This window comes from Elaeis guineensis, chromosome 6 (assembly GCF_000442705.2).
Source record: "Elaeis guineensis isolate ETL-2024a chromosome 6, EG11, whole genome shotgun sequence".
Taxonomy (NCBI): Eukaryota; Viridiplantae; Streptophyta; class Magnoliopsida; order Arecales; family Arecaceae; genus Elaeis; species Elaeis guineensis.
The window spans coordinates 12,457,807-12,473,786 of NC_025998.2; the positions used below are offsets into that span (position 1 = coordinate 12,457,807).

A 15,980-nucleotide genomic window follows, 5' to 3' on the forward strand; every position below is an offset into this window, starting at 1 on the left:
GGTGGCACTAGAGGGAGGGGGCGATGATGGGGCGGACCAGTGGCAGAGAGAACAGGGCTCGGGTAGAGAGAAGAGAGAGAGAGGAGGGAAACCAAAACATTAGTGTAAAATGAAGAAGAGGGGGTGGGTTGAGAAAAGGACCTAACCTATGGCAGTGATTTTAAAAATCACTGCCATATGCCATCCATAACCACTACTATACGTGACTTATGACAACAGTTATGCATAACCACTGCCATACACGACTTATGACAACAGTTATGCATAACCACTTCCATACATTCATATTTTTCTCTAAATATGATGTACTTTTAAAATTTAAAGCTCATTACCATTCATTATCTAAATAATTATCGTTAGAGTGTCATTGTAAAAGATCGCCTCGATCCAATAGCCTTAACTATGTCAATCAATAAAATTTAATTTTGACGGTCACGAATGATCACATGATGATCTGATAGATAGAGATCATCGATGGATCCAAAAATTTATAATGATGATTTTAATTTGTAGTACACTAATAAAATTTTATTTCAATCGGACATCATTATCATAGTCAATTTAGCATGAAATAATTTTGATCATTAAATAAAAAATGAGTGATCAAAATGCCAAACGACATCTAATTATGAGATAATTTTTTAGATAAATGATCTTTACTACTAATTTAATCATTTGTATAATAATGATCGTAAAATTCAAACCACACGTATATGAATGATTTAAAATTATATGTCTCTTGATACTCATTCTTAAAGTCCTTAAATGATTATGCTTGTGCTTTTGTAAGATCTACTTAATATGGATAGTTCACGTAGGCACAGTTTGAATTTTATGATCACCACCGTATAAATAATTAAAGTAATAGTAAAGATCATTTATTTAAAAAATTATTTTATAATCAAATGTCATTTGACCTTTTTTTCATTCATTTTTTATTTAATGATTGAAATCATTCCATACTAAATTGATCATAATAATGATATTCGATTGAAATAAAATTTTGATAGTATGCTACAAACGTTATCGAAATTATCGTTATAAATTTTTAGATCCATCGATGATCTTTATCTATCAGATTATTATGCGGCCACTCGTAGCTATCGAAATCAAATTTTATTGATCGACATGGCTAAGGTTATCGGATCGAGTCGATCTTTTGTGACCATACTTTAACGATAATTATTTAGACAATGAATGGTGAAGATGGTCTTTAAATTTTAAAATTATAACATATTCAAAAAAAATATTAAAAAAATTTATATTCAGTCTATATAGCAGCGGTTGCACGAAATCACTGCCATATCAGTTATAGCAGGAGTTATTATTAACCACTGCCATAGATTTTCTATAGCAGTGGTTACACCTAATTGTTGCCATGGGTCGGAGATATGGCAGCAGTTACTATAATTGTTGCCATATGTCAAATCTATAGAAGTGGTTACATATAACCACTGTCATAAATCTAATCTATGGCAGCAATTATTTGTAACCACTACTATATCTCTAACCTATAGCTGCGGTTAGTCAATCGCTGCAATATTTAGAACCTATTGTGGCGGTTATTTATAACCGCTGTCATAGATCGAGACTATGGCCGTGGTTATGTTTAACCACTGCCATAGGTTCGACCTATAGCAACGGTTACTTATAACTACTGCTATACTTGCTATGGCAATGATTTTTGAACTGCTGCCGTAGTAAGCACTGCCATAGGCCTGTTCTGTAGTAGTGCCCCCCTCCACTTTCTCCTGTTCTGCTGTTGCCTCTCCCTCCTGTCGTGCCATCGCCTCTACCTCTTCCTGGAGGATCCCTTCCTCACCCTACTGCGCCTCTTTGACCCCATCGCCACCGCTTGGATGCCGCTTCCCCCACTCCCTTGTAGTCCCCACCTTTATGGCCTCTCCAATTTCATCCCAATCTCCCACATCCCCCATCTCTATGTCCTCGACAGCTCCCACTTCAACACCCACTCCTATGCTCTCGGCATCCTCATTGCCTTGTCGTTGCCCACTACCTTGACCTTACCATCCTGCCCTCTCTCCTTGCCTAGTATTGCCTCCCCGATATGCTCTCTCTGTAAGGCAGCCTTATGTGCACCCCCATCTTTGGTGGCAATGATGGTAGTGGTGGCATCATTCACCAATAGTGAATCCCGTCACTCCATGTTACCCTCCAAGGGCAGCGGGATGAGCTCCATTGAGTGGTACGACATTGACTTCGGTGAGTGAAATATGGAAGAAGGGCTGTCAAGGTGGGAGAGTAAGGAGTTCTGATTGATGGGAGGATATAGAGATAATCGAGCGATGTCAGGGTTGGTTCTGACCTATGTTTATTATAAGGACACCATGGTGCTTGGGATGAGGGGCGGGAAGCGGAGGGAGGTGGGAGAGAAGTGGGAGGATGGGGAGAGAAGGAAGCTTGAATCAGTTGTGGTCATTGATGGAGAGTATGGGCAGGTGCCAAGAATTTTCATGCTCAATAAAAATGATATTTTTATGGTAATTCAAACAAAAAATAAAAATGAGATGTAAGAACCTCAATTTTTTTGGGCATGCTTTTAAGAAATAGACATCAAATTGCATCTATTTGCTTCAAAAGGATTTTTATCATTTCTCTTTTTTGATTGAAGTAAAAATTATATTTGATCTTTTATTTTCAAAAATATCTTCAAAATTATTATATTTATTTATCAAAAAAGAGGCCCATCTTAAATGCTAAAAAGTAATTTTGATTAATATCAGCTTAAATATTATTTTATTAATGCTTATTGCATTAATATCATCTTTCAACAATAGATCCATCTTAAATTCTAAGAAATAATTTTGATTAATGACAGCTTCAATACTTTTTATTAATGCTTATTTGATTTATGCAATATTTGTTTGGCTAGCCCAACCATCTCTCCTAATCTTCATATTCTCAGATCTTTTATCAATTATTGACTGTTAAGATTCTAATCAAGTCGATTCTTAATAAATTAAGAGCATTAATTATAGCTTTCATTTTAAAGTTATTGTGCTTGGATTATGGGACCATCTTTCTTAATAATGGTGTTTAGTACTATAATGTACACTTAACCATGATCTACATGTACATAGAATTAATTTTTATTTCCAAAATTTAAAAAGCTTGAAATTGCAAAAATTTGCCCTTTTTTCATTATAAAAATCTTCATTTAAAGAATATGGATAAATCTAATATATCTAATATATATGTATATTAAAATAAAGACTTTGTATTGGTAAGCTCTCCTTTTGCCATCTGTATAGGCTATGCCTTTGCCGGTATAGATAATTATTTTCAAAAAAAATAAGTACTTATAATTATGATAATTTTTCATAAAAATTATTTTGACAGTTTTTCTTTTAGTTTCATAATATAGCATATCTCTCATTTATTAGCTCTGTATAGAGAAATATAAAATAGAAAGAAAAGTAATATCAGCTTATATATTATTTTATTAATATTAAAGTCATAAATTATATCAATATTTTTTTTGCTACAATTAATCATTGACATCGTTAGAACTCCTAGGAAGGAAGGTGGGCTCAATCTCACCACATCTACCACATATACAGTATTTAATCACACATAAAAATTTTGTTGAATAGAGAAAAATTCAAGGGAGTATATATATATATATATATATATATATATATATATGCATGCATTTGCATTTATTGCTACTTATTAGCATCAAATATTATTATTATTATTATTTTAAAACTAATATTAATAGGTTAGGAATTAGAATCGAAAAATGTTAACATTGAACTTGAAAAGATTTTGAATACATCAAATTTGCTAGGCCATGGATAAATATATTATGATATTTTATAATAATAATTAAGATTAATATATTAATATGCTGAACATCATGTTGCATTATCACTTTCACTTTTATGTTTATGAAAACAATAAATTGTTTTAAAATTTTGGACTAATTTCCTATGAAAAAACTCGATGACTAAGTAAATAAATGACCATCCACTACTACAAAATGGGGCTACGACAGTGATTTACAACTACTACCATAGCTCAAAAAATCGTGGCCATAACCTACGACAACGATTAGACAATCATTGCCACTGTGACCGTCACCGTAGATCTATGACAGCAGTTATTACAATAGTTGGATCAACCGCTGTCATAGACAAGATATGGCAGCGGTTGTCCAACAGCTGCTATAGAAAAATTATCGCACAACCGCTGCTATAGCTTCTATAGCAACAATTGTCCAACTGCGGTCATAGATCTATTGCAGCAGTTGGACAATCGCTCCAGTATTGAAAATAGTAGGTTATCCAACTATGGCCATATGGCAAGGACTTGAGAGAGAGAGAGATCGATGGGTCGGTGGGTGCTGGGGGCAATGACGGGGCTGCGACAAGGTGCCAGCGGAGTGGGCGATGGTGGCACCGGTAAGGCGGGGCCAGCATTGAGGCAGGGCCAGGGTGGCTACACCGACAGGGCCGCGGTGGCCCGATGGGGGCGGGCTACGGCCGCGGCTCGATGGGGGCGGGGCCGCGGCAACAGTGCGGTGGAGGTGGGGTTGCGAGGATGGGGCCGCAGGCGACGGCGGACGGGACGGGTAGAGAGAAATAGCACAAGGTTGACTATTTAAGTCATTATATACATGTTCTTCATTTCTTCCACAATCGATATGAGACTATCACAATCAACCATAGTTTGAATCTATTGCAGTGGTTATAAATAACTGCTGCCATAGGTTGATCTGTAGCAGTAGTTATAGATAATCACTGCCACAAATCGACCTATGGCAATGGTTATCAGTAATCACTACTATAGATCAATCTATAATAGCAGAGCCACTGCTATAGATCCAATATATGACAGCGGTTATAGATAATCGCTATCATAGATTCTACGGCAATGGTTTTGGAACCGCTGTCGTAGTAAGAGCTACTATAGCCCTTGTTGTAGTAGTGATCATTAATATATATTTTTTTTAAAAATAAATAAAATAAATAAAAATAGACCGATGTGAATCTGAATGAGTCCAACACAAATTAGTTGAATTTGAGTATATGTTTCTTTAACTTTCCAACAATAATATGTAAAGATATTAAATTTTTTTAAATTAGAAATATACTTATTGTCTAAAAACATGAAGGTTTAGAGAAGAAATAAGGCTGGAGTATCCAAATTTAGAAAAACTAAAATAGCTCATAAATAGCTTAAAATCTATACTATACATAAAATATATTTTTTTATTATTTTAATTTTTTTAAAATATATATAGAATATATATTGATGAATTAATAAAATAAAATATTTTTTCAAGAAAAATTCATATCCCGTATACGGGTTACAAGTTAGTATGTTTTATTATAATGTACTATAATAATGAAATATTCTAGTGTATATAGACTTATGCTGATATTAATGTTACATTTAAAATATTAATATTATTGTAAAATTTATACATCGATATATGGATAATTTATTCTAATGTTTTTAAAAAACTTTGACGGTCAAATAGAATATCGCCTAAACACATGATCATGCTTCTTTCCTCGCACCCATACGTCATCCGTGACCTGCCTCCCTCTAGATTGAAAACTGATGGAAGGGGACAGGCTCGAGCAGACTTGTAGAACTTAATCTCCAAGTCTTCTGCATGAAATAATATTTGTAGAACTTAATCTCCAAGTCTTCTGCATGAAATAATATTTTATCCAAATGGATGCAGACAGGCATGGCATGTGCTACATTTTATGTGCTAAAATTCAACTCAAGCAGGCTGTGGAAAGAAAGCAATCGTATGATGTTTTTTTTTCCAAAAAAAAAATATTTTTGTGAATAATATTATGCTAGAAGTTTCTGGTTATCGGTTGGCGTGGACATCCATCGCTCCAGTTAGATGCAAGCCATTCTGACGTGGTTTTCTTGTACGCATTTTAGTGAAATTATTCGATATTTTTTCAAAGGGAAGGGAAACACGACTCGCCATGAGGTTGGCCTCCTTGCATTTGGTATTGCTCCCTTGTCTCTTCACCTCCTTCTCTCTTTCTCTCTCTCTCTCGTCGTTCGTGAAGGGCACCATGTGGTGGGGATCGGCTGAGACTTTAGGGAGGATACTATGGGGAGTTGTGGGTCTGTTGTTATTGCTGCAGGCTTGGAAAGGGTTGGAATGGCTTTGGTGGACGCCAAGGAGGCTGGAAAGAGCGCTCCGAGGCCAAGGGTTGAGGGGCACCCGGTATCGCTTCATCCACGGCGACCTCAAGGAGACCGCCCGGCTCAACAAGGAGGCCTGGTCCCAACCCATGCCTTTCTCTCACGACATCGTCCCTCGTGTCACTCCCTTCTTCCATCGCGCTATCAAGGAAAACGGTAATAATTAATGGGTTTTTTTTTTTCCCCGGGTGGTTGGAAGCCCCTTTTTTGTTCAGTTCTAGCTTCTATATCAGTTTTGTGTGGCATGAAATGGAGCAAATGCTTCAGCTCTTTGCTTAATAGCATTTAGTTCATGTGGCAATTAGTGAAAAGTACACTACTTTAATATATCCCAGCAACTTCCAACTGAGTTTGTAGATGATGAACCTTCCTTGTATTGGGTGATATTAGCTATCATTATTGGTCTCTTATTCATTATCTTAATAAACCGGGTGGAGATTCCTCCCTTTCTGTAATTGACAAAAAGAATTGGAAATTGCAGTCTTAGAATTCCTTCTTTTTCAGTTGTTCTCTAAGTCAATACTTAAATTAGTGAAGCATAGTGTCACACCCCGAACCCAATACTCGGATCAGATACGTGATGGCTGCACACTCCTTAGAGCAAGCCCTAAAGAATATGCAAGGCCAAATTAAATCGTTACAACCTTAACATCCATAATAATTTATTTCAACAATAATTCGTAAAATCTTGCATAATTACAATTTAAATTTTTTCAATTCTCTGATCAGATACTATGACACTCTATTTATCCTTCTGCTCACCCGTAAATCTAAGCCATAGCCAATCATAAGCATCCTGTAACTCTGAGAAGAAAAAGAAAGATGAAGAGGTGTGAGCTTTACAGTCCAGTAAGAATTCTCATATCACACTGATATAATAATATAATCTAAAAATAAAGATAAATAATAAAATATAAAATTCGATGTTCAATGTCCAGAATAATACAAATATCCATAAATTTTCTGTCTTGTTAAAATAGATGCATCATCATATGTTAACAGGTGAAACACTTTTATTTAACAATTATTTCATGTCTTATCTTTCATTTCTCTTTGCATAATCACATGATTTTTAATATTTCTTTCTGGCTCTGAACTATCCAAGTCTATACCTCAGTCATCATCCGGATCGCATCCACTTAAAAAGCCTTTCAAGGTTGTCCCAAGATGAGCTCCTGGCCGGCTGTCCCACGTACGAAAGTCCGTGAGAGGTTGTCTCAGGCATAAGCTCCTAACGGGCTATCCCAGGCATGAGCTCCTGGCAGGCTGATCCACCTGTAAGCCAGTGGGGGCTGTCCCAGGCATAAGCTCCTGGCGGACTGTCCCAGGCATAAGCTCCTGACCGGCTGTTCCACATGACAAGGCTAGTCCATACCATATATTTCTTTCTTTTCATTTAATCATTATGTGTTGATTTCATCAAATCAATTCTGTCTTGCATTGTGATCAATTCAGATATGTCATATCCATATAATCATGCCATCAATCTCTAATATATATATATATTGACATAACATACTCATGCTCAAAATCAAATAACAATATCTCAGATATAATAAATTCATCGATCTCAAATCCGACGATGCAAAACCAATAATGCAAGACTAACAGTAAAATAGCATATATATATATAATGATGATCATGTACAGGGATTCTTACTGAATTTTTTAACAAAATATTCCACTCGATATCATATGCAGACAATCATATCTTCATGACCCTGATCAATATAAAAATCACATATAGAGAAATTATCGATAATCGATCCTAATAACACAAATCGAAGACCTCTCTTAGAATTAATCAAAATTAAGATTTAACTAAGTATCTGGATCCTCCACTGATCCATAAGACTCTTAGAGAGAGAAAATCCATGAAGAGAGAGAAAATTTTAGAGAGAGAAAGTAGAGAAAGAAAGTGGAGAGAGAAAATAGAGAGAGAAAATTTTTGTATCTTTTAGACGAGGCAATCATGATCGAGATCATCAAAGATCATATCAGGGCAACTCAATATGGATTAACCATGATTGATGTTATCAATTTCGAATAAAGATCGGATCGAGATCTAATCTACTGCATGAATTTCGGAGCAATCTCAGATTATCTTTTTTTCATCTCAAGTTTATCCTAAGATCCGTGATGAAATCAAAGAGAGAAAGACACTAGAGAGATAAAATCCATAAAGAGAGAGAAATATCTAGAGAGAGAAAATAGGGAGAGAATCTAGAGAGAGAAAATAGAGAAAGAAGGTAGAGACAGGAGAGAGGAAAGAGAGAGAAAGGAGGGAGAGGAGAGAGAAAAATTCTCTCTTTTCTTCTTCTTTTTTTTCTATTTTTGTTTTGTTTTGTTTTATTTTTTTTTTTCTTTTTCTCTTTTTCCTTTTCTTTTTCTTTTTCTTTTTTTTTCTCTTTTTTTTTCTTCTTCTTTCTTTTTCCTTTTCTTCCCGCAGCCTCCCTTGGGCCGAAACAGGAGAACTCAAATCTCCTCCTTTGCTCGGCCGACCAAAGGCCGCAGCCGGCATGGCGGTGGCCGGTAACAAAGGCCGACGATCCCACAGCTCGGAGGGACCAAACCGGTGGTCGGCGGTGACCACCGACGTCGGAAAATCGAAGAAAAACGGACAAAATAGAGGTTTCTTCTGCAACAAAATCCGGCGACTCCGGTCGCCGGCGAGTGTGCACACCAGCACGGGAAGGAAAGGGGAGAAGAGAGGAAGGAGGAGGAGGCTCACCTTCGACGCCGGTGAGGCTTTTCGATGAGAAATTAGACGGGCACAGATCGGGTCTCCATGGTGATTTTTCGGTGATTGCCACCGACTGGATCTCGGATCTTTGGTGGAAGGGAGAGAGGAGGGATCTCCTCCTTAAATAGAGCTGGAGGGGGCTCTTTTCCGACTCCGATTGGGAGCCGGTGAATGGAGGAAGAAGACTCCCTTTGAGAGTCTTCTCCTCTGTTTCTTTCCTTTTTTTTTTTTTTTTTTATGGGCTTTGGGCTTTTGGGCTTGGTCCAGGGCTCAAAATGGGCCGAGTGTTACACATAGGAAACAAGGTTTGACTTTAATCTTTAGAGCTGTTTTGGTGGCATTTATTACGATAGCATTTTATTTCTCGAACAGTCAGTATATACCTATTCATATCCATTTGACGAATACAGCTCTCAAAATTTTTGTTAACAACAGATGTCAGCATAGTTGACATCGATCATCTCAAATTATTTCTTTGGGCATCATGATATTTATGTTTATATACGTTGAACCCATGAGGAAGAAATATAAAACCATACATAGTTTTTGATTTCTTCAAAATTCTCACTTGAAATTGTTTAAGAAAATGTGACTAATTTGTAAGTAGTGATTAATTCAATTTCTATTGATGGGCTTACTTCCAGCAGTTTCTTCTAAAGAGAGCATAGCAAAATCTGAACTAGTCATGCCACTTCATAATGACTTGAATGCACTTGTGTCGTGAAATGTAGGTAAACTTTCTATTACTTGGTTTGGACCTGTGCCTAGAGTAACTATTATGAATCCAGAGTGGGTAAGGGAAGTACTGTCCAACAAGTTTGGCCACTTCGCAAAACCACAGATAAACCCTCTTGGACGGTTGTTAGCTACAGGACTTGCAAATTATGAAGGTGAACAATGGGCCAAACATAGGAGGATTCTAAATCCTGCTTTCAATCTGGAGAAGTTGAAGGTAATTCATGGTCATTATTCAAACTCAAAAAATCATTTCAGTACATATGAATTCTATCTCAGATGTTATGAGGTTATATCCCTTTCTTTTGTTCATGTAGTTTCTCTATCAATGATTCATTTTCTCTTTGTTGATTTATAGCGCATGTTGCCGGCATTCTCTGCTTGTTGTGGTGAATTGGTTAACAGATGGGAGAAATCGATTGGCTCTTTGGGATATTTTGAATTAGATGTTTGGCCTGAGCTCCAGAATTTTACAGGAGATGTGATCTCCCGAACAGCATTCGGTAGCAGCTATGAGGAAGGTAGACGGATTTTCCAACTTCAAGCAGAGCAAGCTGAGCTTCTTATTCCGGCTGTTCAGACTGTGTATATTCCAGGCTACAGGTGCATAGTTTTCGAGCCCGTTGATTTTGTTTAGTTAGAAGGAAAATGGCTATTGAATCTTTTTGTTTGGATTACAAGAGCAAACACAGTGTTAGTTTCTAATGATTCTGGAGAATCTCTTGCTCTTGCAACCAAAATTTCAAGTCTCGATACCAGGCCTTATATCGATGATTATTGATATAGAGTGCCCCCATACCAATACATGGTACACTGTTAGAATCAGCAGTTAAGTAGTATCATGTATGGGAATGCGGAGGGGGTGGGGATTGTGTGCCAAGCCTCATAGTGGTACTAATACCCTATCAGGTTGGTATGTTATGTTCTGTATTACATGGCAGTATGGTACTTATAACACTAGTTGCAATGATCTCTATACAAAGTTACATTTCATAATATTTTCTTAATTTTAAAGAAATCATATCACATAATTATGTGTAAGATGATGTTTAAACACTTTTATTCATGTGGTCCACAACTACTGCATCTTATACAGGTTTCTGCCTACCCCAATCAACAACAGAAGAAAAAAAATTGATAGAGAGGTTCGAGCACTCCTAAGAGGCATAATTGAGAAGAGAGAGAAGGCTATAAACTTGGGTGAAGCTAGTAATGGTGACTTATTGGGTTTGATGATAGAATCTAATTTGAAACACTTCCAAGAACACGGGAACTCCAAGAACACTAGGATGACCACCGAAGAGGTGATTGGAGAGTGTAAACTTTTCTACTTTGCAGGGCAGGAGACTACATCTGTGTTACTCACATGGACAATGGTTGTCTTGAGTATGCATCCAAGCTGGCAGGTTCGTGCAAGAGAAGAGGTTTTAGAACTCTTTGGGAAAAACAGACCAGATTATGATGGCTTGAACCGTCTAAAGATTGTGAGTATATTTGTTACATTCCCTTTGTTGTCTATTTAATTGATTTGAAATGTCAAAAAAAACCCTACGACTTGAGACATTGGATCTACAGTTTTGTATGAATAGTATTGCTCTTAGCATAGTAACTCTAAATAAAATATAATCATTTGTTAAAGGCATATTGCATTTTGTTTGATACCGATAGATAACTTTTTGTCGGGAATGAGGCTGCTTGTCTCTATACTATGCTATGGAAACAGTTTTAGATTCAGAATTGTTTCTTTTAAATCAATGATAAGAAGACAATATAAATTGTATTTTGGAAACTCAAATGGAAGCCATGCATTAAATGGTTCTCATTTTCTCCCACATTTTTACATGATGATTTCTGTACTGCTTTGTGCTACTTAGAAAAAACATCCTCTTCTGGGTGCTATGATCTATCCAGCAGAGCTTCTCATACGAAATCTAGCATCAAGGTGAAGTGTTTCCTTCATGATTAAATTCATGTGGCAGGTCACTATGATTCTTTACGAGGTTCTCAGGTTATACCCACCTGCAATTCAACTCAATCGCCGGACATACAAAACAATGAAAGTTGGAGATATCACTTGCCCTGCAGGTGTGCTACTCTTACTGCCTGTGATCTTCATTCACCATGATCCAGAATTCTGGGGCAAAGATGCTAGTGAGTTCAATCCAGAGAGATTTGCAGAAGGGATTTCAAAGGCATCGAAAGATCAGCTAGCATTTTTTCCATTTGGTTGGGGTCCTCGGACTTGTATCGGACAGAGTTTTGCATTGCTGGAAGCTAAGATGGGATTAAGCATGATTCTTCAGCATTTCTCATTTGAGCTTTCACCATCCTATGTCCATGCTCCATACACTGTTTTAACTCTTCAACCCCAGCATGGTGCTCAAATTAGGCTACGCAGAGTCTGATATCCTCATTTCATCATTAATAACACATGACTACCGCAACATGTGATGATCCTTCTGTAATGATCCTTCTGTAAGCAGAGAACATAAATATATTTTCTTTTCTTTTTCTTTTGTTGGAGACAGTTTCTTCCATTATCTCTTTAGGCAAATCACAAGTCCTGATCTTGGTTCTATTGTTTGTAGCTAGAAATAAAGATCCTGGCACTACGTTATGGAGCAGAGCTATAACTGGAGCTTTGTCCTCCAGTGTTTTTTTTGTGCTCTTTCATTTTCTTAAGGAAATATTGTCAGAATGTGTCTAATTTTGTTTCTAAAAAAATAATTAGAAGAGATTGTTATTTTGAGAACCAAGATGAAAATGCCATCCTGCAGATTTGAATCTGGAACATCTTTCTAGTGCGTGCTCTAAAGCGAGACGATTGCTCAACAAAAAGGTCCAGCCGAAGCCGATGCCATTGCCTCACTGCATCATCCCTCCGGTCGTTGTGTTCTACCACCTTGCCATGAAGGAAAAAGGCACCACTTTTTTGTTTCATGTGGGTCCATTGGAAGCCATTTCTCTTCTGGTTTGTGAGGTTTGTGTCTGTTACCACATTTTGTGGCAACTCAAACGCCATAGTATAATAGCAATTATCATATAGGAATTGTTTGTATTATTGACATACTTTGGCATATGTGTTGCTTTTTTTTTTTTGGTAAGCGTTAGCAACTTTATTTAAACTGTGCAACAAGGTATATATATATATACCAGTCCAGGTTGCTGTAGGCAGAATATGGCAATCCGAAACCAAAAAAATCAAAACAGAACACCTGTGTGAGGGAATATAACAACCACTAACTGAGTAGAGAGCCCAAAAATGATAACATGTATAAAAGATCAAATGAAGTAACTTGTCCAAAGCTGAACATTTGATGAAGCAGGAACCATCAACATTAATATGAGTGAAGAATATTGATGAAACCCCATTGCTGCGCATGTAATTGTTAAAAGATGTAAAGAAGGTAATGTCAATTGCTGAAGATGACCAATTGCAGTTGTTAGCCCCTTGAAGATTTGTGATGCCTTTACCATGCAAACTTAGTCTGAAGCTATGTGTTGCTCTTTCAACTAATTGGTTTTGTTCAGTTTTCTAAGCTTAGCCAGCAAAGCAATTAGAAACAATTGGCTCGACTATTATTAAGCTTAAGCCATGCGAATGACTTTTCAAGTCAAACTTGAGTAAAAAAATAGTCCACTCAAAGACTCTCAAATCTAGTCATATATATATATATATATATATATATATATATATATATATATATAATAATAATAATAATACTATCATTTATTTTTAATATATAATTAATTTAATATTTTAAAATATTATGTTATATTATATTTTATTTTAATTATTTTTTTAATTATGATCATTGTTTAAATTTGAGCTTAAGTATGGTTTGATGGATATTTAAGTTGAGCTAATTTCAAATATTATTTTTATTTTTTTATTAAATTTAAAATTAGATATTAATGTTTGACCCATCTTCAATTGAATTTCGAGATTGAGTTTTTTGAATCAAGTTGGGCTTGAACCTCTAGCTACACAATTCGATGCGGCTCAATTACATCTTTGGTACAATACGTGGCAGCTGGGAGCCAAGTTGAATGGTAAGGTACCAAGTCAGGTTACATAAGCCTGACGGTATTCTCGTGTACCAATGACTGCTCTAAATCATTCTTCCTTCTTAGAAGAAGGAGTGCCTGCCTATCGGGAAAGGAAGGAAAAAAAAGAATCTAACTTGTTGCTTTATTCACTCCACGATGAATTTGATACTGCAAATCCACTTATACGTATATCAATACATATTTAAATTATATATTTCAAAAATATGAAGCATAATATTATTAAACTTTAAGATGAATTATGTCTGTAGTTCTTAATCTATATTAAATTTTTTAGTTGATCTTTAAACTACAAAAATCTAAATTTAAATTCACAAATTTTTTAAACCATCCGCATAAATTTTTTGAACCTCCCAACTGACCCATCCGCCCGCCCCGACGCACAATCCCCCCTCCTCCCGCCCGCCCTAGCACCTGCCCCGCTGCACCCCCTCCAGTCGCACCCCTACTCGCCCCGATGCACACCACAAACCACCCCACCCCCTTGCCTGCCCGCCCTGGCACCTGCCCCACCGCACGCCCTGTTTTGGTTCTCGCCAAAACAGGGGAGGGAGAAAGTGAGCACGCATGAGAGAGACAAAGAGAGAAAAAGAAAAAGAGAAGGGGGTTTGATTTTTTTTTTCTTTTTCTTTTTTTCTTTCTTCTGCGATGGATCTGTGCGGTAGCCCCTGCGTCCTTCCTCTCCTCCAATCTTCCTCCCTTCACCTCACTGTCATCGTCGCTGCTCATCTCCTCCGCCCTTCTTGCATCCTCATCATCGTCAGAGACCGCCTGCAGTGGGATTCTGAGCAGCGATGACCGACTGTTCACCCTCAACGCCAGAGAGGGGGGCCGGAGGGGAGGAAGGAGGGGGCCGGGGCGGGCGGGGGTGCGGTCAGAGAGGGTGCGGTTGGAGCAAATGGGGGTGCAGTCGGAGGGGGTGCGGCAGGGCGGGCGTCAGGGCGTTGGGGGTGCTAGGGTGAGTGAGGGTGCGGCTGAAATGGTCGGTCGGGAGGAAGGAGAAAAAAAAGATGGAAAAAATAAAAATAATAATAATATATTATTTTTTTATTTCACATTAGCGTCGGTGACTGCCATATAAGCACTGGTGATTGCCGCATAGGATTTTCGATGTAAGAGAAAAGTGCCGGAAATGGATGAAGGACAATATTAAAGCAGTTCAAAAAATTCAGGGACTAAAATTTAGTTTTTTGTAGTTTAGAGATCATTTTAAAAAATTCGATATAGTTTAAGGACTACAGACATAATTTATCCTAAATTTTATAAAGGATGCTTTCTCTACTAAACTTGTTTTGATGGTTTATTATCTTAGAAGGGCTAAGTTATTTATTTTAACAAAATCAATTTGGATCGAATATTATTATCACTAGCTTATAATCCTCATGCAATGCGTGGGATGAAATTTTTTTAAAAAAATATTTTATTTTTTTAATTTATTAATATTTATTATATATTTTTTTAAAAAATAATTAAAATAATAAAAAATATATTATGTATATGATATAGATTATAAATTATTTTATTTTTTTTTAATTTAAATTTTTTTATGGACCTCTTGCCGTTCAGTTCCTCCTAAAAATCCTCACCCTCTTTCCATATTAATATTTGCTCTTCTTTGCTCTTTGCCTCCAAAACTAGCTTTCTCTCCTCCCTTTCCATTGCCACGGTGGAACTCAAGATTCTTTCAGAGAACCGGAACCTTACTCGGATCAAATGTATTGGCACCCACTTATACATCTATAGCGTGGGGCCTCGATTCCACTCTACGGGCACGTGCTGTCCTTAAGAATATGGTCGGCCAGCTATCTGCGTTTAAGGTTATTAGCCTCATGCTCCGGTTGATCCAATTTAAGGCACCAACAAAGGGCTATACATATACACATATAGAGAGAGAGAATAAATTAGCAGTGTCCTTTATCTATTCATCTAATTTAAGGCACCAACAAAGAGAAGCAAAACATTGAGGTGGCATCCCAATGAAATGGACCTTTATTTCCAACAGCATGATCTGGATTTGAATCACAACGGATATCGGACTGTGATTAAATATCAGAACGTGAATGGCTGTCGAATAGAATATATCATAACGATCCGAGTACGACATCTGAAAATGATATCTGATATGTTGACCCTCAATAATACTGGAGTGACATACTCATCCGTTTGATTCATCGATATGGTGGGGGAAGAAGCGGTCTATTTACCCGAACTCCATCTGAAAATGATATCTCGT

At 36.9% G+C, this 15,980-nt stretch overlaps 1 protein-coding gene across 1 annotated transcript; it reads left to right on the plus strand.

Moving 5' to 3' along the window:
• Positions 1-5,969: 5,969 nt before the first annotated feature.
• LOC105047207 (cytochrome P450 CYP72A616-like) lies at positions 5,970-12,192 on the plus strand. The gene is made up of 5 exons (XM_073259198.1): positions 5,970-6,357; positions 9,676-9,896; positions 10,038-10,282; positions 10,776-11,163; positions 11,659-12,192. The coding sequence occupies exons 1-5, from the start codon at positions 5,976-5,978 to the stop codon at positions 12,082-12,084; spliced, it is 1,662 nt and encodes a 553-aa protein (XP_073115299.1). The 5' UTR covers positions 5,970-5,975; the 3' UTR covers positions 12,085-12,192.
• The last annotated feature ends 3,788 nt before the right edge of the window (positions 12,193-15,980 follow it).

Coding starts and splice junctions, on each gene's coding strand:
- LOC105047207 (XM_073259198.1), top strand. CDS start 5,976: ATGAGGTTGGCCTCCTTGCATTTGGTATTGCTCCCTTGTCTCTTCACC. Junction 9,897..10,037: donor TCAATCTGGAGAAGTTGAAG/GTAATTCATGGT, acceptor GTTGATTTATAG/CGCATGTTGCCGGCATTCTC. Junction 10,283..10,775: donor GTGTATATTCCAGGCTACAG/GTGCATAGTTTT, acceptor CATCTTATACAG/GTTTCTGCCTACCCCAATCA.